Source organism: Tachysurus fulvidraco, chromosome 10, assembly GCF_022655615.1.
Source record: "Tachysurus fulvidraco isolate hzauxx_2018 chromosome 10, HZAU_PFXX_2.0, whole genome shotgun sequence".
NCBI lineage: Eukaryota > Metazoa > Chordata > Actinopteri > Siluriformes > Bagridae > Tachysurus > Tachysurus fulvidraco.
The window spans coordinates 10,020,257-10,044,317 of record NC_062527.1 but is presented as its reverse complement, the minus strand read 5'-3'; the positions used below and the strand labels follow the sequence as shown (position 1 = coordinate 10,044,317).

At 36.7% G+C, this 24,061-nt stretch overlaps 2 protein-coding genes across 5 annotated transcripts; one reads left to right on the top strand and one right to left on the bottom strand.

Moving 5' to 3' along the window:
* Positions 1-1,102: 1,102 nt before the first annotated feature.
* Positions 1,103-16,196, top strand: stra6 (signaling receptor and transporter of retinol STRA6). 4 transcript variants are annotated; one of them, XM_027173600.2, is made up of 19 exons: positions 1,103-1,272; positions 3,303-3,381; positions 5,121-5,439; positions 6,145-6,211; positions 6,916-6,995; positions 7,171-7,304; positions 7,771-7,937; positions 8,467-8,592; positions 9,347-9,417; positions 10,204-10,280; positions 10,362-10,423; positions 10,521-10,683; positions 11,253-11,328; positions 11,742-11,875; positions 12,248-12,365; positions 12,572-12,673; positions 12,809-12,972; positions 13,800-13,937; positions 15,307-16,196. In XM_027173600.2, exons 3-19 carry the CDS (start codon positions 5,357-5,359, stop codon positions 15,558-15,560), a joined length of 2,016 nt encoding a protein of 671 aa, XP_027029401.2. In that variant the 5' UTR covers positions 1,103-1,272; positions 3,303-3,381; positions 5,121-5,356; the 3' UTR covers positions 15,561-16,196. The 4 variants fall into 4 exon arrangements, with proteins under 4 accessions (XP_027029401.2, XP_027029399.2, XP_047675684.1 ...); XM_027173598.2 differs by having other exon boundaries at positions 5,058-5,439; XM_047819728.1 differs by having other exon boundaries at positions 1,104-1,272; positions 5,121-5,226.
* Positions 16,197-17,142: 946 nt separating this feature from the next.
* Positions 17,143-21,066, bottom strand: LOC113660231 (immunoglobulin superfamily containing leucine-rich repeat 2). Its single transcript, XM_027173556.2, has 2 exons — positions 20,811-21,066; positions 17,143-20,152 (listed from the first exon to the last, which is right to left on the bottom strand). The coding sequence occupies exon 2, from the start codon at positions 20,141-20,143 to the stop codon at positions 18,023-18,025; it is 2,121 nt and encodes a 706-aa protein (XP_027029357.1). The 5' UTR covers positions 20,144-20,152; positions 20,811-21,066; the 3' UTR covers positions 17,143-18,022.
* Between the last annotated feature and the right edge of the window lie 2,995 nt (positions 21,067-24,061).

The following is a 24,061-nucleotide window of genomic DNA, read 5'->3' as shown; positions in this document are numbered from 1 at the left end:
TAATATTAAAGAACGGGTAATGTGTATATTAGTGTCTTGAGATTTCTGAACAGTTCGACCCTGGATTTTCTGCTGTTCAAAATATTCCAGAAGGCCACATAACACGAGCTATATTATATAAATTCACCTTCTTTACTAAAATTAAGCAAGATAAGTTATTTTCATTAGTTCAATGGGATTAAAGTATGCATGGATAAAGTATGCATGGCGCACAATTCATGGACAGGTAATCATTCTGCACACGGAGCAGTGCCAGGATGCCAATGTACTCTCCTCTCCTGGTTCAGCATACAGGGGTGCATTGGTTCTTGGATAAAATTCAAAGAATCCCTTTTTCACGAGTCTGTCGCATGAATGACTTTCTTTCAAATATCGTGGTTTCTGTCATTCGAGCAAAAACCTAACCAAGGGAGAAAAAAAATCATTCATTCATCGATTTTCACTGATCAGTTTATCCTGATCCGGGTCATGGTGCAGAACCAGGCTTTCTGGGGATAGAATACTCATGACGATGGTGACTGTTCTGCAAAAGTTAACCAAAAATAAGGTAATGTGGTAATGAATCCTACCTTCAGACAGTGTGAAGACAAACTTGTTGCTCAAAAAAAGCATAGACTTCTTCCAAACAAGCCTGTTCAAAAATATCAGTGGAGACTGAGATTGCCTTAATAATCTCTTCATCATTCATTCCAGAAAAGGAATTTCTACTGTCAGCATAAGCCTGTAGTGCCACAGCTGATTCACTAGAGCCTTCTCTTCAATCTTAGTATGGTTACTCAACTATTATTAACCCAAATACAATATTATTTTCAGTTTTGTCCTTTGGTCACATACACCATCACAATTTGTTTCTATTGCTGGAGATACAGATTGAATGTCATATCCCTCAACATGAAAGTAAACAGATAACATATGGGCATTGGCTGTTGGTGATAATTAATGGCAATGTAAAACACTGCTGTAATCATTGTCACGTCTTTTCATGGTAATGCCTATAGTGTGACAAAAAAAATCTCTCATGATACAAAATAATCTTGTTAATATTAAGATATGAACACACATAGGTTCACTTCAAGGTTTGAACACAAAAAAAATCAGGGGCAAAGTCCCATAAGATTGCATGTGCTGCAGCACTTCTTTTTTCTCTGCACAGGATAAATCTAAGCAGCATGGAGAAAGTTATTTAAACCCAAAGACAAGTTATATCTTCAGCTTTGTTTTGCAATGAACTTTTGTTATGTATGTTGGAGCAATGTAATGATATCCAGGAAGGTAAGAGCAAGCATTGTAGTGTGTGTATTCTTTTTTTTTTGTTTGTTTTTTTAAATAAGATAATATTCTATGCATAAATTAAACAATAAATAAAAAAAATTGAAATAAAATAAAAAACAAAATTAAATTAAATGCACTTAAAGCAAAAAGAAACATAGAAAACGTTGGGATATGCAATTTACACCACTCTTCCCTGATGCTGTGAGAGACACGGTGAGAGTCATTATAATGATTAATTGGCCTATAATTATGTTCTGGATTTTTTTTTTTTTTTTACGTGAGAAATGTGTTCGAGTGTTTTTGCACTAAGATTGCACATTCAACACGGATCGGGGTTGCCAGATTGGGCATGATTTCCAGAACTCTCTCTAAAAATTACGAACTTTTAACTAACCTAAATTAACGTTCGTTTTTCAAGGCGGTGGAATTATGTATTTATTATAGGATGTGATACATCTATAACCATAATTGTGTTACCAACTGTTTAGTGTGTCTATCACAATACTATGCTACATCCACCATATGCCGGCAAACGAGTACACAGTGTTGTATGTTACAGAACAGTACACAATGTGATAAATAATCCAATAATTCGCTGAAAAGAAAGCATTTTATTGCTAAATTTACGAGGTGTGAAGCCAAACTCTTAACACTGTCCAATATGAGCGAGGTTGCCAGATCTGCATAATTGCTCGTTTTAATTTGACTCAGTTGTATTTATATAGTACGTTTAACAATGGACATTGCCACAAAGCAGCTTTACATTAAAAAAATCCCAAATCCTGTTTTATTCTGAAAAATCACAATTTCAAATAGAAAAAAAGTATTTCCTATGCTTTCTTTATTAATTAATTCATAATGTAACTGCTTTGTCCTGGTCAGGATAGTAGTGGACCCAGAGGTGGATATAAATTGAGAATAGACCCTTTGGATGCCACGCTTTATTTTCACCACATGACTTCACCTGTTATTTCCCTAATTCCCACCAAAACTGCTGTCACCTACGATATGGCAAAATTGTACACACCTGCCATATATATGCCTACTCAAACTGTTAGCACAAATCTGGAAGTAAAGAATTGTGTAAGATATTTTTGTATCCTGTCAAATTAAGATTTCTCTTTGGTGGTACTGTAGGTCTAGCCCAAACCTGTTTTAGCATGACAGTCCACCAGTACACAGATCAAGGTCCATAAAGACATGGTCTTCCAAGTTTGAAGTGGAAGAACTTGTGTTTTTAAAGAACCCTGACCTCACCCTTCACTTCACTAATGCACTTGTGGCTGAATGAACCAGTTACATACAACCTCACAACCTCTTTCCAAAATGTAGTGGAAATTGTAACTGTCCTATAACTGTCATGGTTATTATAACAGCATTTACGTACTTCTGATAATTAAGATCATCTAAAAAAATCTGATAATTAAGATAATTTATCCACAACAGCCAGTCCGTAATCTACGGGGGGCTGCTGAGGACAGAAGATTAAAATGTCACATGCTCTGTCAGTGAGTAATGGCTGTTTTTTCCCCCCATCATTAAATATCCCAGTCTGTTATTGGCAGACCCAGGTTAACACCACCAATTTTTTCTTTAACTGACTGATGTTAGTTCTCCCAAGAGACCATGAGTGATGATAGAGGATATGAAATCACTAAAGAGAACGTCCATCTTTTTCTATATCCTTGCTGCTGTGTCTTTAATTAAATTTGGTCATTCACTGGGTTTTGGCTGTACCCCTTTTCTGGTTAACTGTGTGAGAGCAGGTCAGATGAAAGCTGCACACAGCTTTAAAAGCCACGGTGATGGACAGTGATGCACTTAATAATGAAATTCCTTTTTTGGTACTCAATTGTGAGTTAAGAAGGAGTCATTTTTATGTTACAGAAAATCAGACTGTGTCGTTTTATGATTAATATCTGTTGGAATTTTTCTGTGTGTAGTGCATTAATGTTTTCACTTGGCCTGAGGAACAGTATACCTCTTTTTGTGTTCTGATTTATGAAAGACATTTTCTGTTCACGTCTCAGACCCAAAACCAAGCACCAGCAATTTCTCAGCCTGGACCAAACAAAGTCTCTGGCCGTATTCCACCACCACCTTGGTGATGTAAGTCTTCAAAGCATTCTTTGTTCAACAGTCTCTGTTTGTCCAGCCTCTTTTTTTTCTCACAGAAGGATGAAACTGATTTGTGAGGTTTTTGGTTCCCCTCAAGAGTTTTAGTGATGGTTTTGAAAACTTCTTTAACTCTCTTTGACTGTAATCCCTGCATAATGAGAGGAGCAAACTGACCTTGACACTGTGATTAAGATTAGAATAGATCAGTGAGGGAGGGAGAGAGCTTTGTTGTATTTCCAACTCTCTAGAAAAATACTGTTGTTTACTGTCAAATGCACAACATAGAACTTAAACAGAATCCTGACATTATTCAGTTAAGTAAATGTGTGTAATTGGAACTGAAGTACTGTGTGAGGGAGATGTAACCTTTACCCCATCCTGTTTTCAGTCTGTACACATGGCTCTGCCTTCTCTGTGCTGATGCTGGGGCAGAAAAGGCATTTCTAATTTCAGATGTAGTGAAATCTAAATCTAATGGTATATAAAGTTATATGCATCTAAATTTATATAAATCCAAAGCTAAAAGCCTGATACATAGCAAAGTTCAAGGTCTAATACTATTAAATGACATATATTAATCTACTTATAATTATTTATTTTATACTAAATGAATTCAGCTTCCAGGAGCTCCAGATGTATGCTAAATCATATGTTCTTTAGAATTTTCTTCTAAGTAATTACTCCTAATCGTAGCTCATATGCATGTGTATTTGCCACTGAGTCCCTAACAGATAGATAACTGGTCAGTTGTTATAATCTACAGTAGGTTGCAATTTTAGAGTTGTAGAGTTGGGAGTTGGAATTCAGTTTGCTTTGCCATATTCTCAGTAAATTAATTAACATAAGCCAATCCAATCAAAACATACCAAAACAACTAAAAACTATTTTATTTAATTTACTACTAACAATAATTAATTTATATAGGTAGCTAACTTGGTTATTGCATCTACTGCAGTTAGCTAGTCAGTACAGCCAGTCAGCTATTGAAGATTAATTAACAGTTGAGTTTGTTTTGTGAGAACCCAGACTGCTGTCATGCAGAATGCTTCTATTTGTTTATCTATCAATTTATTTATTTATTTATTTATTTATTTATTTATTTATTTTTATTTGCTGAGGTACTAAGAAAGTGACATAAGAAACCAAGAAAAAGTGCTCTTTGCTTTTTGTTAACAAATTTGGTCCCCATACTAATCTAGACCTTTGGAAAAATCCTTTTTGTGAGTTCAGTGGTACTTTTAAGCTTTGAGTTTGTGTAGACAGTACTTGCCTTTCATTACTTGATTTTGACTCATCATTAATAATCCTCACAGCAAGATAGCTTGTTATATGTATCATATGTTGCACATAGGTATTTCCCTGTTATCTCATTGGAAAATGGAAATGAATTAATGTTCCACACCTCCTCAGCTCTAGCCATCCCACACACATATAACTCAGCGTTTTATAAAATTCCTGTGCTTCTGATACTCTTCATGCTGGCCTCTAAGACAGCAGCCCGCCCATGGACAGTCACCCAATCTCAGTAAGCCACAGGTGGCAGGAGAGACTAGCTGCCCCTTATTTGCATTGTTCTTCTCTTTATTTTCATATTTTGGTCATTTCTCTTCTCTATCTTTCTGTCTTTTCTATCCTTTATGTTTGGCTTCCTCTTTTCCGTCTTCCAGTGCGGTGTTGATTTAAATCTGAAAAGAAAGGCCGCTTTTTTTCACAACTCTCTGCTACAACAGGATTGAAGCACCTGAACAGAGACAGAAATAAGGTGAAGGAGGGAGAGATTACAAGGAACACAGGACTTCACAAAACCGAACTTTGAGCCTTTTTTTTCTTGCACAAGTAAGTAAAGAGGAGAAAGGTGTTGTGTGTCCCACAGGAAGAGAGAAAAGAGAAGAGTAGTCCACTCTGCCTGAATTCCTGGACCTCTTTCATATACTGATAGATCTGTTTCGGTCCTTAAAACAAGATCATGAGTGCAGACATTGCAAAGGAAGACTTCTATGAGTATCAAGATTTTTATGATAATCCGCTACCCACAAAGCCTCCTGCAGAGTAAGTAATTTGTTTTCATGTACTTACCAGGGTTTTCTCTGTAAGATTATTTTAGTCATTTTGCTGGAAAAAAAAATCTTTCTGTACATTTTTTTGGTACAGGTTTGACTGAACATGGATATATCACCTAATGTATAAGTTTAGATGAGTCACAATAGAGCTAATTATTCTAAAACAATGGATTAATTCGATAGAAAACAGTATCTTTTCCTGTTTGACCTACTCTCATTGCTCTCAGTTACATTAGTATACAAAATGACATGAATCCTGAGGGAAAATGTAACTCAGTCTAAACACATTCTCTCACTGCAATTTGCATTTCAGTATCAGACTTATTACCTGACTTCCTGTTACCACTTAAAGGAACATACTGTCTGATTTGTATTCTCTATAGGAGCCTCGAGATATATCTGGTGTATTTACATGCTGGTAAACATTAATTTCATCTCAGAATAGTCTGAGTATTTGTACATAGACACCAATGTTTTTGCAATGGTTTAATTCAATCTTTGTTCATCACAGCAATTTTTATAAAGTATTTAAGATGTAGTTTCATTTTTGTTGCATTGTGTAGCAATTAATTGCATAATTCAGGCTTACAATGGTCAAGAGGTTTTCTTTAAGGATTCTAACAGCAAAAGGGTTTTTAAGTGGCTTGGATCATGGCAGCTTATAATAAATACTTTGTTTTTGTGAAATTTCCAGAGTTATCCCACCATGTGACCCCAAAGCTGATGAAAGTCTCTACCACATATGCATCACAGTCATATCCGTGAGTCTTGTCTGAGATTACATTTACATTACTGTACATTTACATCATTTGGCAGATGCTCTTATCCAGAGTGACTCACATTGTCTCATATTTTTTTTTATACAACTGAGCAATTGAGGGTTAAGGGCCTTGCTCAGGGGCCCAACAGTGGCAGCTTGATGGACCTGGGATCAAACTCACAACCTTCTGATTGGTAGCCCATCACCTTAACCACTAGGCTACCACTCAGATAAACCATGTTGCATTGTGGATGACCAAATCATATAAAATATAATAGGAAACATTTGAAGTGGTTAGCACTTACTGTATAGCTCTAATGCATAGCTCCTGGGCTTCCCGTTGACTCAAGGTTACAGCCATCATTCTAGCATATTTGAAGTTTATAAATGTGATGGACCATGTGCTAAGGTCAGGCCAACCCCCTGCATGCTGTTTAGGCCGTGGATAGCCTTAAAGTTGTGATGGGTCATAGCAGGTCACTGATCCGAGGCCTCTGTTCATTGACCTTGATTAATGGAAGACAAGGCCACATCACATGACCTTTTTTGAAAAAGAGTCTGTTTTCGTTCCCTCTACTGAGAGTAATTTTAATTTGAACTCGGAAGCAATAGAACATTGGTTTCAACAGTGGATTATGGTTTGATCTTGGCAGGGCTAGATTGCTCAAGATTTTCTCTTCTGTTCCTCTTCCTCTGCTATCTTAGTTTGTGGTCATGCTGATCCTGGTGGTGTTGACAAAGCGGAAGAAATTTGAAAGGCTAAAAGGAGTTCCAGCTTTATGCAGGTGAGTCCAGCATGATTTTCACCTCAACATCTTTAATTAAAGCCAGTGTCAAAACTTCAGCTTGTTCTACTTCATGCTTACTTTAAAGTGAACCTAAAATATTTAAATGAAACAGAACTATGGTTCATTCCCATAGTATTGTATATATAACTCAATAATTCTTTTCTTTCTCAAGCCCTGTGAATTTTTTAGACCACACACAGCACAAAGCTTTGTCTGCGGCTGTGTTTGGGGTTATGTTCTGCAGGCTTGTTGGACTGGTTTTATCCCCCAACCCACTACCTTTTGCTAAGGATGAACAAAACAAAGGTATGTGGATTCTTCTCCACTGATCAAAATAGCTTGTTTCTTTATCTCTACATACTGTATCGATATATATTATACTGTTTATGGGATTGGAAGAGCAACAATTCAAGTGAAAATTCTGTTATTGTTTGAGACCACCAGGTTAGTTGGGAAACTTATCTGTAAAGATGATATGAACATGAGGCAGTGAGTCATTCCTGCATCGAATCTACAGTATCAAATGAACTATACTTATTCACAAAATGGCTCCTATCCAAAACAGGCTCTATTCACACAAGAGGATAAACAATACCTGTCTCTTTACCTGACTCTTTGAGCTATTGCTCCCATATTTATTTTTGTTACTAAACACATTTCCATATTATCAATGTTTCTATATATATATGTTTAGCTAATAATGTACCATTTTTGCAAGAAACTGTTGAATAAATGTTATTAATTTGTTGTTATTTATTATTCATTTTCTCAGAGTATTGGCTGATCCTTGCTCTCTTCTACTACCCTGTATTGTATTACACCTTGCTGGCCTGCGGCACCCTCCACATCAGAGTTGGCTATATGGTGGGCAGCCTGTTGTCATGGACACATTTTGGCATTCTCATCTGGCATAAAATTGACTGTCCCAAAACACCACAGGTAGGTCCCCTTAGATTGTATTGTCATTGTTAATAGTTGGGTTATTATTATTGTTTTAGAGAATCTAGTGAATCTCAGCATAGCTAGAATTTCATTATGTAGAACTACATAACGTAGCTCCTAAGAGTCTCACATTCAGCCCACATGCCATCATTTCTTCACTCTATTACTTCTATTGTTTATTGCCTTCTTAATATATGTTCAAGACTTACAATTTTTTGTTCTGCCTACAAGTCATCTACAGTGCATTAAGCATAGCTAATCACTGCAGTGTCTGGCAGAGTGAAGAATATCTTCTGAAAGTTAATCAAAATGTTAAAGATAAACCAAAGGCTGCAAACAACATGTAAAAGGATGATTGTGTAAATGGCTTACCTTCCTTGTATATTTTATTGTTTTTGGAAAGCTAGATATGCAGTAAGCAAATAGAACAATAAAATGATAAAGAATATCAACCTATTCTAACCGCCCAAGTTATATAAAAGTAGGACATTTAATTTTGTTATTTTTTTCTACATATCCTTTGCAGATATACAAGTACCATTCCCTTTTGAGCAGCCTGCCAGAGATTGCCTGTTTGGCATTTCTCAGTTTCCAGTATCCTCTTCTCCTGTTCAAGGGCTTTAAAGGAACAGAGAAAAGCGATCCCTTTGAGGTGAGTGTGTGCAGTGCCACTGATGTGTAAATGAACTGGGACCGACTGAGTGTTTTTGAGGGATTAATAAACTTGTCATGCATATTTGAGGCCTAGAATTTGTCATGGTGGCATTTGATCTCTCTAGAACACATAAATGTGTAAAATCTGTGGTTTCCTGTTTTCACTCCCTGTTCACACCTGAGAAAGTTTTCTAACTCACAAATAATAAAGCTTAATTATCTAACACAATGCAAAGTGTAAAACTGTGTGTAATCACCAGAATGTCATTCCACTGCCTAATCATAATAAGCAGCTTTCTAGGATTTGAGTTCTGGTCTGTGGCAGAATAGATTACATTGTTTTATTTTCCCACAGAGACAGAACAATGGTGCTCTTATTCACTGTAAAAATGTATGGTGTTGACTGGAAATTGAGGGGAATAATCTTCTTTTAATCACCTTTTAAATTAGAATGTCATGACAATTTTTGATTATTGTTTCTGAGTTTTTGTGTCACCTCAGACTTCTCGGACAAATCCAAACGCATTTAAATATATCTGATATCAATCTTGAATTTTTCTATTAATCTTTATATTATTCTTTATAATAACCTTTTGTTCTATGTTTATGTTCTGTAAAGCTGCTTTAAATTGAAAACTTGAACTGATTAGATACATTTGGATTACAATCAGCACCTTGTTAAAAATTTCATGCAAATGTAATGCAAATAGATGTGCTTACTGATTTCAATTTACTTTCATTTTGTTTCACAGGACCTCAAGAGTAGCTACTACACAGACTATGTAAAGAACATCCTCAAAAAGAAAAAAACATCTCAAGCCAGGTTAGATGAGTGTTCTGTGCAATATTTTTTGTTAACAGATTGTATCTAATTTTTTTAATTAAGAAATTTTTTGAAGTTTGTTTAGTCAAACCGAATTCATCATCTTTGTGAAGATATGGCAGCTAATCACATAATGATTACATTCTCAATTCAGTGTGAAAATTTTTTTTTCTCCTGAATATAACTTACAGTAGAACTTAGTTTACTCAGAACTGTTTGAATCTAAATAATTTCCATATCTATTCGTGTGTGTTTTTTTTTACACTGCATTGCACATATAATTGCTGGATACTCTCTTTTACCCATACTTTTATTGAAGCGATAGCTACAATTTGTGAAATCTGATAGATATCTTCTATATGGGAGTGCAATTTCAGTCTATTGAGAATAAAGACTGCTGTTGAATATAGACTTTATTAAGTATAATGAAAATATAATCTGCATTTCATGGCAAGTCTGTTTGCACTAATTATCAGTTTTATCCGAGTGTTAATGCAGATATACTGGATCTGAGAGGACACTTAACAAAGTTTAGTTACAATGTGAGTGAGTTACAATAAAGAAAGAATAAAAAAATCATAAGACATTCAGTCAGATAAAAAAGAGATTTCCTATTATCTATGAATAGGAATATATTCTGTTAAACCCTATAAGGACATACAGTATAATATACTATGCAGCTATTATGCTTTATTTAACCATTAGAAATAAGAAGGAAATAATTGTTCTCATCTAAATAATTGTTTGACTGTCTTTATTTGTGTTTCTTGTTTCTTTCTTTTTCAGTTCAAGCTATTCTAGACATAAGCTGGCTGAAAGAATCACTAACGCACTAAAGTCTTACATATACACACCTAAAGAGGGTAACTATCACATATGTGTATATATGCCAGTTTTAGGTCTTAATGTCTGCATTGTTGTGATTTGGTGATTTTTTTCTATAGTGTTTAGGTTTCCTCTGAAGTTAACCATCTCTCTTGTTGTTTCATTTATTGCTCTTTATCAGGTGTGTATCTTTGTAAATCCCTAGTAAAGACATTTGAATTGGCTACTATGGGATTACTACATGCCTAATTATATGCTGTTTGCCCATGTTCTATCAGATGGCCCTCTTGCTGGTCATTGGAGTAGTGCCCACTCTCCAGATTGTCCGAAAAGGAGTGAACGAAGACATTGCATTTCTCCTTGCTGGTTTTAACATTGTTCTGTCAGATGACCGGAAAGAGGTGGTTAAGATAGTAGAGTACTACATGGGGTGTGTTGAGGGTGAGTTCAAAATCATTCCGAATTTTTCATGAAAACAAAATAAGCAAAATTTTTATTGGTCTGCATGCAGAATGTTTGATCTGTAAAATCAAATCTGTTTGTATGTTTATGTTTATAATTTTTCCAATTCCTTGCTGCTTTAATTTTTCTTTTTTATTTCTGATATTTGGTATTGTTGAGTTTGTTATCTCCACAGTGTACATGAGAAGTAATCCAGAATTCACTCACACTGACTTAGAGGCTTCTGTGCTCAGTAGAGGAAGCTGCCTGTGGTCTAATTATATTAAGCTTCTTGCCAACTGCAAGAAATATTGCGCAGAGGCCTCTAATGGATCCATTGCTGAGCATATAGATCCACTGTCAATCTTCTCCTTATACACACCTATGTAAATCTATACTATGTGCACAAAACATGCATGCGTCCACATATACAAATTAAGACTGGAGAATAGTGACTGACTCAGCAGAGCAGACTGATGGACCATTGCAGAAAGTACTTGATAATCAACCAACAGTGAAAACTGCTGAGTGTGGCTGCACAGTATGAGGGTTATTTTTTGTTCTTTCAGTGTGCTATGTCTCAGCAATAGCCCTGACCTGCTTGGTTAATCTGGTCATGTTTATGAGGTCCATGGTCCTGCATAGGTAAGGCTAAAATGCATATAATGTTTAACATTTCACATAATGTCTACATGCACACACATTAGTGCATCTTGCTTACTGTATATTACACATCCACACACACACACATACACACACACACACACACACACACACACACACACACACACACACACACACACACACACACACACACACAAATATGAAACTAATAGTAAAATATATTGTATTCGTACTGATAAGAGTTACTTCCAGTGGGAGCAGACTTTGTCTGACTCTAATCTACAAACTACAATCTGAAAATAATGGGTTCTCAAATCGAGTCAGTTTTAATTGCATCGTGAAAATTTCCATTCAAATCAATTCACACATCCTTATTATATTCCTCATAAATTAGAACTCTTGTATCTCATTAAATTACATATTTTGGAATTCAGGTCTAATCTGAGAGGGCTGTACCGAGGTGATATCTACAATGTTTATAATGTCCAGAGAAGCATAAGGCCATCACGCCCTGCCCTGGTGTGCTGGATGGGCTACACCAGCTACCAAGCTGCATTTATTTGTTTGGGTAAATTTAAAAGATTTCTTTTATAAACATACCTCTTTCTCTTTACAGTGGGAAGGTAAATTTTTTACATAGATTTTTTTATTCATTTACATTTCGTTTGTATTTATAAAATATTTTTCCCAATTTAATGTTAACCCGTTGAGTCTACACTCATTAATTATTAATATTAGAGTGTAATTTTCAGCACATACTATGGATTATTTAGTAGAGGCACATATCTTTGAAAGATATATATTTATTAGATTGGGAAAAGAAAGTGTGGAGCTGTTGTATAAGCATGAATTTTAATTACCAATCTTTAATTACACCTACCAAATAATGTGTATACATGTCAAGTATAACAGAGAACTCTCTGTATCTGTTCTCATCAAGGCATGATCATTCAGACTCTGGTGTTCTTCATTTGCTTTCTATTTGTTGTGTTCCTCGTCATCATTCCCATCTTATATGGAAAGAACCTTGTGGTCTTTCACATCATTGGCAGAATGTGGTGAGTACACTTCACTGCCAGTGACAATGAATATAATATGTCGTATGGTATTGATCAGTGAACTTGAGCTGTTAGTCTCTCTGCTTCCTAATTGTGTCCAGGGTCAGGGCACTACAAAATCTCTCATCCTAATCCATATTATCTAGCACTTATAAAAGTGCTGCTTAAAACAAATCCTCTCTTATGTGCTGTGTCTCCATTCCCAGGCCTTTCTGGTTGACTCTGTCATTAACTGTGCTTATCCAGCACCTTACGTCCAGGTTCTTCTTCATTAAAAAGGATGCTGGAACACAAGACCTAACTAACAGGTAGAGTTTTTCCAAAAAGTATTAATCTGTTTTAAGTCTAAATACCTTGTGTTTTTTTATGTATGTTTATATACTTTTAATCTATATGTGAATATGTGTGTTATGTGTAAATGTGTTTTGCTCGTCTGTGTGTAGGGGTTGGCTTTTCCTTCTGACCTACATACTATTTCCAGTCAATGTACTGGTGGGTGGGTTGTTGGGAATTTGGAGGTTGGTCATCACAGCTCTTTTTAACATTGTGCATTTGGGCCGCATGGACATCAGCCTCCTCAACCGCAATGTGGAATCTTTTGACACAGGTATATCGGATTGCACTAACTGCCTGGCTCAGCTAAAATCAGCTTGCTTTATTTTCTGTTGCCTGTTTATGTCCATATAAGTGTGACACATACAGACGGTTGACAGATTAAAGGTGAAATCAGTGGTGGTTATGCTGTAGGAAGCATTTGCATGCTTTGGATCCACTTGTCCATTTAGAGCAAAGAGTGCATATCAATACAGAGCTGTTATCTCTGATCATCTTTATCCTTTGATTTAACATTTCTATCCTGATGAGAGTGCTCTCTTCCAGGATGTCAAAGTCTCCATTCACAAGGCACAATGGCTCACTGAAAGATTAGATAAGTATGAAAATGAAGTAAATCATATGCTGTGACCTCCAGAGAGAATCCAACCCAACTTAACATTTGCAATAGATTTCTGCTAGATAGATACACGTGCTAGACAGGGATTTCATTCACCATCATCAAAATAATAATTGAGGGAATATCCTTGTAGAATTTATGCCAAGGTGCGTTGAAGCTTCTCTGGTAGCTCATGGTGGGCCACCTTACTAAGACACAGGTTATTGTGTTTTTCTTGAATTTATTACCAATATGTATAGTGAGTGTATATTTTTTAGGTAAAGCTGACAGCATGCTGACAGGTATCTTAAATATATGAGATTTAAAACTATATAACACTTCAATCCTCCTAGACACCGATTGCTATGTAATCTGTGTGTCTTACTTGAGATGTATGCTCTGTGCTGTTGTAGAGACTACACTACTAGACACCAATATTGTATGATAGTCTGTAGATTGCATTTTCCCCAGTTCAACTTATGTACCATTCTGTTGCTCTGCAGGGTATCGCTGCTATGCTCATTATTTAAAGATTGAGGTCAGTCAGTCTCACCCAGTCATGAAGGCCTTCTGTGGGTTGCTATTGCAGTCTTCAAGCCAGGACAAAGGCACCGGAGATGCAGCACGTAATGTGGAGGAAGGTTGGTGAAAACATTGAAACAATTCCTGTGTGCTCCTTGAATAAAGCAGTACATCTGACATGGCCATATGCAGCTGAATTACCTTATTCCTATCACAAACAAAAATGTAATGATTTGTAAACAAAACACTATGGAATGTTGTTTCTGAATCAGATCTGTTGCTTACTATACAATGATGAAATCCAGTGAAAATGTAAAAAATCTGATCACATTTTGTCGCTTTTTGTCCAGTGAGTTTTATTAAAAAGTCTGCTGTTTCTCTTCTGTTAAATGGTGGATAAACATTATCCCCGTGCACTACTAAAGCAGCATGTGAATTTGATTTCTCCAAAGCCATTGGGCTGTATTTCCAGGCAGTTGGCCAGCTTTGTTTAAAAAATAATTGATTCATCACACTGTCTTGCACGCACCAGGCGAGCATATCTATCCTGATTAAATTTGTGAGTATAAATTGGGTCATAATGTACAACGAGTATCTCTGGCTTCACTGTTGCTCTCAATCAAACCTGTCATAGACCAAGCAAACATCCGACCTCTGCTGAATAGCACCTCATCCGAGATGAACAGGACTTTTCCCTCGGTTTTATACTGTTTCCATCAGGCAAGGAAGACATATCCTTGCTATTTTCTATATAATTCTATATTAAAGTCAAAGTCACAGAAACGGAGTGTGATCACAGCTGTTTGCTTCCAAAGAAGTTAACAAATTGTCAGTGAAAAAGCAGATGGTGAGTCCACCATCGCTGAAAAACACCGCTCTGATTAATCTCTACATCTTTCTTTTAATACCTAGACATTTACAAATTGTTTGGCATCCCAAATTGAAAATATTTATGTCTTTGTAATTAGATACGATAACAATTCTGCTAACTCCCGGTGAACAAGGTTCTTTTGTGTAGTAGAGATTAGGTTTGCAGATTACACAGATGGACCATTCTAATTGACTGTTTCATTTATGCAACCCAGAGGGCTTGCATTTTTAGTGTGGTAATGGCAGGCTCAATATGGCCCAACTGTGCTCAAAAGATTCCATTACAACTGCCTTTAGATGCAGCAGTGTGCTGATGATCCTCATTCACTATGTAGACCATATCAACATTTGAAGTACTGTTTACCCATTTCTAATATTTTAATGCATGTTGTTTTTTTCCTGCAAACACCATTGAAAGACATCTGAAGAAAAAAAAATGGAAGGATGTTATGCACTATTTATGCATAATAATGTTTTTTGAAAGGAAATGAATAGCCTCAGGATTGCTTTTAAACCCCATTTCTTAGACCATATTTTCATATGCATATATTTGACATGCAAAATTACCTATAAGTAAAGCAAGCTAATGCTATATGTTATCTGGCTCTTTTGTTGCAGGAATTCAACTGGTTTCACAGGAAAAGAAACAGAACAAGGTGCCAAATGCTAAGGGAGCACGTGGACACTGGCACCTCCTCTATACGCTAGTGAATAATCCATCTTTGGTGGGGTCTAGGAAGCATTTTCAGCGACAGAGTTCAGAGAGTGTCCTGAATGGCACCCTCAAACGGAGCTTGAAAGAAGGCAGTAAAAAGGAGATCGGCACCACAACGACCAGCAAAGAAGGAGAAGGAGATGCATCTAAAGACTGAGACTGATAAACACAGACAAAAAGAAACTATGGTCTCTTGCTTCCTTTGTTAAATTATATTAGATATTGGACATATAATAATAATAATAATTATGATATTATTGTTAGTGTTTGTGTACAAATGAACTTTGTCTCGAATAAATGTCCTTATACCGTATAGTGCCTCAGGAAGAAGTGCCTTCTTTGTTAATGTTTTTTTTGTTTTTGTTTTTGTTTTTGTTTTTTGGCAGGATGGATGCACTCTTTCTTTTGATCAAATGACTGTTTTTTCATTTGAGTGTTTTGGTGCAAGATTATCAGAAAATGTATAGTGACAATGGAATCCCACAGAAAAACATTGTGCATGGTTATATCAGCTATTTATAATGATGATATATGATGTATGTTTTTCCCTGGGTGTTTTTTGTTTTTCATTTCCATGTTGAGTGTTTCCTGTGCATTCAGTATAGTCTTTGGCAAAAGTGAGCAAAGATTAATTTGTTTGTAAAACGTTACCATTCAATACAGTAGACAGTAATCTTTTCGAATTGCTAAAACAAGTTCATCCAAATGCATATTTAGTTTTAAAAATGTTTATTTTCTAATTTTAATTAAAGTAATTTTGTGATTTGAACGAAAATAAATAAATAAAAAGCAATGCTTTGGCGAGTGTCTGTTAGACAAAGGAAACCATACCGCATTTATGTAAGAGCACTACAAGGATGAAAAAAGTTCATTAGACATTTTTTGGTCATTCTTCCTGAAATACAATGCCTTTTAAATAAATGCATAATAGTTTACGCAATAACGCTAAACTCAAATACTCTCACATTATAATTACATTTCATGACTGTATTAGAATAAGCTGCACGAAATATAAGGCATGAATTGCTTCTTGTTTTTTTGTTTTTTTATTACAAACAAATTCTCACGTTTTAATTTTTCTTCTTTTCTTTATGTTTGAATAGTTGTGATGTACTGGTGCTATAACTGACCCTCACTGCAGGCGGGTCGCGGATCAGAGCCAAAGAAACGCAGTGCAGCAACTTGCTGTAACCAGCACTGCGTTTCTTTGTTCTTTCAAACGTTTCTTTATAAAAAAAATAATAAAATAACACCATAATCCCCTACCAAATATACAGAGACTTCATAACGCTTAAAGAAATTGTGGAACATGTAACAGATGGTCTGAGACCGCGCTAAAAAACAGAATCTAGTGCGCACTTTGCGCATTTTACGCACTAAAACCAGGTAAACGTTTGCGTTGTGTTCCAAAAAACACAATTAGAAAATGAATTAAAATTTTTACACGTTGTTCAAATACATTTCTCAATTTCTAAGCATGTTTTTCATCTGTTGTTTAACTTTTTAAATCCTTTTTAAAAAGATGTGCGGTAATATTTCTGTTTAAGGTCATGATTATTTCGACAAATAACTCGTTTTGCTCGAGTCCAACGCATATACAGCTTTCTGCTTATCATTCCAAATAAATAAATAAATAAATAAATAAATAAATACCTTGTGCATATATTCTGATATGAAGACAGAATGAGTGCGAATTAAACCGAAACCTTTTAACCACCGCAAGAAGTAAACCAAACGTATTCATCAGTATTTTATTAATTTCACGTACATAAAATCATATCAAAATCTTTGAAAAGATGGTTCACAACATCAGTTGAACAGCTCGACACATTTCACTAAGCGGAAGTGTACAGGACGTGCGTAAAGGCTGATGGTGAAATGCAACGGTTGAGATATAAAAAAGAGGACATCTTTACACATTACTGCTTTACATCACATATCGACACCGAGAATATCTACCGTTCTATATATTCTAATAAAACACACTCGGAAATACTTCTTGTGTGACATGCCACGAACAAGTAACCTTAAACTAGAGAAAGGAGACGTTCAACCAGTCCAAAAAAGGCGAGAAGATCTTCTTAAGCACCCGCTCCTTAAAGGAGATCTGAAGTCACACAATACACAAAATGTCACTTGAAGGTGACCTGAGTTTTCAGCCTACATTTTTTCTCACATGCCGTGTAGTGAAAATATTCCCTTTCAGAATGAACTATGCGCAGCTGATGAACATGTACTGTACTGTACCTTCCCGGGCGCAGGGTGACTACAACATTACGTTTACCAAAACCCTTAGATAAAGGACATTTTATTTTATTTTTACTACACTTTTTCCACACTCTCCTGCATGTATGCAGGGATGTTAAGTTGATGGATTTAACGTTGAGTTGAATGTACAATTCAGTTTACTGGGTTTTGGAATAAATTCCTTTTGATTGTAGATATAGGCTATTTATAAAACCCAAGAGCCAAAATGAAATATATACATTTACAGCTAAATAACTGAGGTAAATTAGAGTTAACGCACCTTATGCAGAATATTAGAATTGTAAGGTGATGTGCTCATCAGTATTAACCTGGTTTGGAATGTGGTCGAAAGGTAAATATTTTACAATGTGTTTAGCGTGGCTCTTTATAATTGCCATTTATTTCCTCAGATATATTCACTGCCTCAGCCCCTAAAGGTAACTTGTCACTATACTCAGAGCCCACTTCAAACTCCTCCTGTGTTTTGGACTGTGACTCAGGAATGGACTCAGTCACAACGCTGCCCTCCACTTCCTCACCTTCTCCTTCTCCTTCCTCTACATCAGCTTCAGCATCTTCCTCTCCAAGCTCACTTGCATTGAAGTTTTTTTCAGATCCCACAAAAGAAGCTCTTGGGTCAAAATCTGTTTCTATGTGCTTCTCCATCTGATCTGCATTCTGTGTTTTCATAATCAGTTTATAGGTCTTCCCTTGATACTTGTACAACAAGTGACAACAGGTGGCTCCCAGTAAAGGCACTGTGGCCAGAGCCAGCAAGAATATGCTGACCACCACTATGATTAGCAATGATGGGATTTTCTTCCTTGTCGTAAAGACAACTTGAACCTGACAGTCCTGGCCTCCATAGGTAAGACACAGAGTGTAATTAGTGCCTGGCCGCAGACCTTGAAAACGATACGTATTGACACCATCCTCGATCTTGGACCACTGAACAACTGAATGTCCATTGCCAGTGCTCACGCAAACATACAACATATCCATGGGAGATTTTTTGGAGGATGACTGGTAAAGAGTGAATGTTTCCTTATTCACAGTTTCCTGGTCTTGGGGTTGGTTGAGGTGAAGATTTGATTTGGCATTTGCCATCTGTAGAGGATTAAGCTGGACTTTAGCCTCAGTCTCTGACACTTCCAAAGCTATCACACCAAAATCAAAGGTATACTGTTTAAGGTCATCCAAGCTCAGGTTAAATGCATGATTGGATATATACTGTGTACCATCACTTATTCCACACTTACTGGTAAATGGCAAAGTATCAATATCAACCTGTTCAGTTTTAATATGAATGGAGGATGTTCCAGTTGGAAGAATTTTGGGCTGCTCAAAAATGGGCCATACATTGTTTTTGGGGTTCTTCGGACCAGGCTTATTGTCAATAAATTCTTTTCTGTCCAGCACAGAGTTGGTAGTTACTTTTCTGACAACAGTCATCGCAATTTTCACCTTGTTTTCAGCTTTTCCCATGTCATTAGTAGCTGCACAGCTATAGTTTCCATCTTCTTTTTTGCTCATTCGAGGAATGATTAGAGTTCCATTTTGAAAGATGAGGAATCTTGTATTAGAGGGTGCACCATTAATAGGGAGCTCACTATTTTCAACAACTGAAGGCAATGGGAACGTTAATAATTGGTTTCCTGCAAAAACCTCCCACTCAACATCAGGTTTGGGGCTTCCTTTGGTTTCACAGTTTAAGATGACCGTGTGCCCCTCGTGAATTTCTGTGTTTTCAATGTTGGGCTGATAGGTTATGGTAACAGTTGGAGCCTGACATTCTAGTTTTGGCATATTAATGACCTGTAAACCTTTTAAATGGGCAGGCATCTCACATAAGATGCTGTCCTGCTCAGTCAAAATAGATTTAGATTTAGCAATCCAATCCCTCATCCACTCCAATTTGCAAGAACAGGTGAACGGGTTGTTGTAAATCTGTAGGTGTGACATGGAGATAAGAGCATCAAAAGTTCCTTTTGCAATTGTAGTAAACTTGTTATTGTTGATTCGAACTGAGCGCAGGTCTTTCAAGTTGGTAAAAGCATCCTTAGGCAGACTGACCATCTCATTGTTGTTCATTTTCAGCATCTGTAGGGCAGTGAGGTTAGAAAGGTCCTCCCATGGGAAATTGACTATTTTATTATGACTTACATCCAGATTCTTTAACAGGACCATTGGTGTCAGTGTGTTTCTCTCAATGGTGACAATTTCATTGTGGGCGAGCCAAAGAGACATAGTCTGGGTCACATTCACAAAATTCTGGGATTTCAACACTTTGATTTTGTTTGCTGAAAGGCTAAGAGTGGTCACATTGGATGGCAAGCCCTCTGGTACCAGTTGAAGTTCTTTGTAAGCACAGTCCACTAGGTGAAGAGGGTTTTTACCTGAGCAAGTACAATCTTTAGGACAGCACTGCACAGTCACAGCAAAGGTAATCACTGCAGTCCCCAAGGCGAGGAACACCAAGGACCTAGTCGCCATTTTCCACACCTGCAGTGAACACATTTACAAAGAAGGACGTTGAGAAAACTGTTCATAACTACTAAGCAAAAACTCACTGCCTAGAATAATTTAATTAAAGTTATTTTTGTTCAAAGATTGTGAGGCACCACATGCTACCCCATATTTACATGGAACACATTAGTTTCAAAATACTTATGTAGAGGCAAAGGTTTACAGTAATGGTAAATGCACAATGTAAACATACCTAATTAAAACGCATCTTCTTTCAATTCTCTCAATAATTAATGTAATAGTACATATTTAATTATGTTATATATGATTATGTAACTGTATACAATGTAAAGATAAAGACAAAAGAAAATTCCACAGTGTCTGCAGGTTAAGTGCGCTCGTTTCACATCGAGCGCAAAAGCGTGAAGCGCGACAGTATGCGCGCTGTCCGTGGTGCTAAAAAATATCTTTCAGAAACGTTTAACTGCTTCTACTTTTGCAAATAAACATAATACTTGACAAGATATGTCACATTCAATGAACTAATTTTAGCGCAATGGAGTCTGGATAGTACTCATAGTACTCAGACCAATTTGTGCGAAAAAAAAAACTTTCACAAGAAACTTTAGATTAGATTTACTTTCTTGATTTTTATTTAATTATATGCTATAAGCAAGTCTATAAACTGTCTTACCTGTGGCCGAGTATTCCGACTCCTCGTACGGAAATAAATTAATACAGCACTCGATGAAATATGATGCGATTTGTCTAGAGGTGGTAATGAGAATTACTCCAAAACATAATTAATACTCCTATGTTACTCTGGAAAACGAAGCAATATTTGTTATTGGACGGCAGATGAGACATTTTCGTCTCACTGTGATGCTTAGCAATCCGGAGGTAGTTCTCTGCATGCGCATCGAGTGTGAGCAGGAACCATTGCGCGCTCCCGCCTCCATAGAGCAAAGAGAAAGGTCGTGCACGCGCAGCCTCTCCCTGTCTATACATTATAGCTACGGGAAATGGCGCGCCAAGAAGAAAGGGTTCATGGTTTAGATGCGCTTCAAAAGTAGCAGTAGTATAATTTTTATTTTGTAGTATTGTATTATTTTATTAAAGTGCGAAAGAAACAAGCACAAAACTGTTTCGACTTTCCTGTAGGAGTCAGGTCTACATTTAGGCTGTACACAATAAGCACTGAATTAGATGGTCAAACTGATAATGACTCAAGTACATTAAATAGTATTGATCCACGAATCGCATGAATTGAGCTTTTAAGATTTAATGACTTTCATTTAGGTGAAGCATAGAAATAATGAGTAATTTCATACAATTTCATACAATCTATTCAATTTTGTTCGGTTTTGAGTCATTAATTGGACTTTTCTGAGACACACCCAAAATGTATTTTTATGGACTGTCAGACAGCATAGGTTTAATTTTTGCATACCATAAACCTTGAACCATACTTCACCTCCACCTAGATGTTGCTGATTACGCCTGGATTGGTTTGGATTAACACCTTAGTGAAGGAGAATTCGTTTAAACAATTAGTAAATTTTCTCACATTACTTAACACGAGTCTGTAAAAATGGTAATCGGTGTATTAATAAAGTATTACTGATTCAGTCTATGTATAGGCTGTACTTTTAAAATAAACGTATTCCTTTTGGATTTAGCTGAATTAAAAACAAAACATTAAATTAGAAAAGAAAAGTTAACCCATGATGCGACCACCCATGAAATCTGTCTTAACATGTGAAGGTTTAGGTCACTATGTGCCGTCCTGTTTTAATAACGAGACCAAACCCTGTCGACTTCACAACACACCCTGTTGCTTCAGAAAGCTGAGTGATGGACAACTTCTCATTGCTTCATGCGCGCTGCCACCTAGCGTCTAGTTTGCGCATGTGCAAAAATTTCCTTCAGTAGAGCAGTGTCCATTATAGTGTCTATAAATGAGTAGCTCTTAATGCATAATATACAAAAACAACAGACAAAGTACAACTTCCTCGGCATTAGAGATTAAAAAACATTATCCTTTAAAAAATAGCTCAATTAGCATGTAACTGTTATATATAATTTACATTTTAGATTAATAAAACAATGATGTTGAAACACTCATGTTTCAGGTAAAATTAAATAGAAGGTTCACCTCTCAGCTACGAGAATTCACATAACATTTTAATAGCTTGACACCACTTTGTGTCTGGACCACTAGTTTGAATGTAAGGGTGGGACTTCAACGAACAATTAGGGCATTAGGTGGTTGAGTGCCGTCAAACATGACATTTGCAGTGTTCAGTGATAAGCAGACACTAACTGAGATAAGGCATACTCTGACCCTGCCGCATGTCCATCGTATGAGTCCTTGAGTTCTTTACCCAACTGTCTACAAAATTTCATGTCTACCCAGTGCACCCTCATCCAATGTGAAGTAGGGAGAGAGGTACTATGCACCATTAAAGACCCTACGCCGTCTGTTTATCTCAGCACCTCCACGACTCAGATGGCTTTATTAGACTTACATTGCACTCATTGTACTTTGAGTGACATGTCAGACACACAAGATTGTAAATTATCATGTGAATCTCTGAGAGAAGAGATGATCTCATACATATAGTTGTACACTTTGTCTGAGGCATATTCTGTCTGAAGTATCGACAGGCTTGTTAAAGTCCCTGCCATACATAAAGGAATGCAGCTATGTTATCAATTTTGTCATGTGGCAATATTTTCAATGCAGTGAACATTAGAGCCATATGTTGGTCCTTCACATTTTACTTAATGGGGGTTTGATTCAACCTAAGGTTATAACTAGTCTGTGTTGGAACTGTGTCACAGTAGTCTCGAAATGATAAATTAGATCATTCTGTGCAACACTAAGTGTATGGGCTGTAAAATTGTATGTAGTTTTCTGAGATTATGAGCAGGTACTTGAGCTATGACTTCACAAACCAGGCAAATATTTAAGCCACATTATATTGCCCTATATTGCTAAAAGTATGTGAAATCTTGCAATCACACCCATATGTGGTTCTTCCCCAAACTGTTGCTAAAATTTGAAATCTCACAATTGAATAGTATGTCTTTGCATGCTGTAGCTTTAGGATTGCCCTGCACTAGAAATTACACAGAGGCCCAAACCTGTTCTAACATAAGAATGACAACACAAGGTCCAAGCTATGGTTTGCCAAGGTTGGCTTGGGACAACTTGAATGGCCTGCACAAAGCCCTGACTTAACTAAATACCATTAAACACCTTTAAACTCTTCCCCAGGACTCCTTGCCGGTCTGACTGCCTGACCTCACTAATGCCGTTGTGGCTTAATGGGCAAATCCCCACAGCCATGATCCAAAATCTAGTGGCGCACCTTCCCAGAAGTGGAGGTTATTTTAACAGCAAGGAGGTAACTAAATCTTGAATGGGAAGCTGAAAAACCACAAATGGGTGTGATGGTAAGGCAATGGATCAGTTTTCCTCATTTACGAAGTAAAGTGGTTCTGTGAGAGGACATCTGGAACCAGAGTGACATTCATTTTTCCAACTTCATTAAGAACTGCACATCTGACTGATGATAAAGAACCTTGGAAAAGTCCTTCAGCTGTTGGTCAAAGGTTAGTAAGGCTGTCATGACATCATCAAGGTCCAGGTCCAGTCTCTCCAAATCCGTTGACTCATGAGGCAGAGGTCAGAAGGCCTGCAGGATAACTAGATGTCCATCTATCATTGAGAACAGGAATGTATCCTGCTCTGGTTTGCAGAATAGCCTTGAACATGCCAAGAGCAAAGTCTATGCATTAAGGGGTTACTGGCAGGGCCTACAGATCTCCTACCCTTCTCAGAGAGGCCAAGACTAAGAGTAGTAGATAGTTGAGAATATTGATGCTTGCTCCAGTAAGGTGGAGTGAAAAGTGGAAGTGGAGTGAAAAGTACTGAATCCA

Coding starts and splice junctions, on each gene's coding strand:
- stra6 (XM_027173600.2), top strand. CDS start 5,357: ATGAGTGCAGACATTGCAAAGGAAGACTTCTATGAGTATCAAGATTTT. Junction 7,938..8,466: donor ACTGTCCCAAAACACCACAG/GTAGGTCCCCTT, acceptor TATCCTTTGCAG/ATATACAAGTACCATTCCCT. Junction 9,418..10,203: donor AAAAAAACATCTCAAGCCAG/GTTAGATGAGTG, acceptor TTTCTTTTTCAG/TTCAAGCTATTCTAGACATA.
- LOC113660231 (XM_027173556.2), bottom strand. CDS start 20,143: ATGGCGACTAGGTCCTTGGTGTTCCTCGCCTTGGGGACTGCAGTGATT.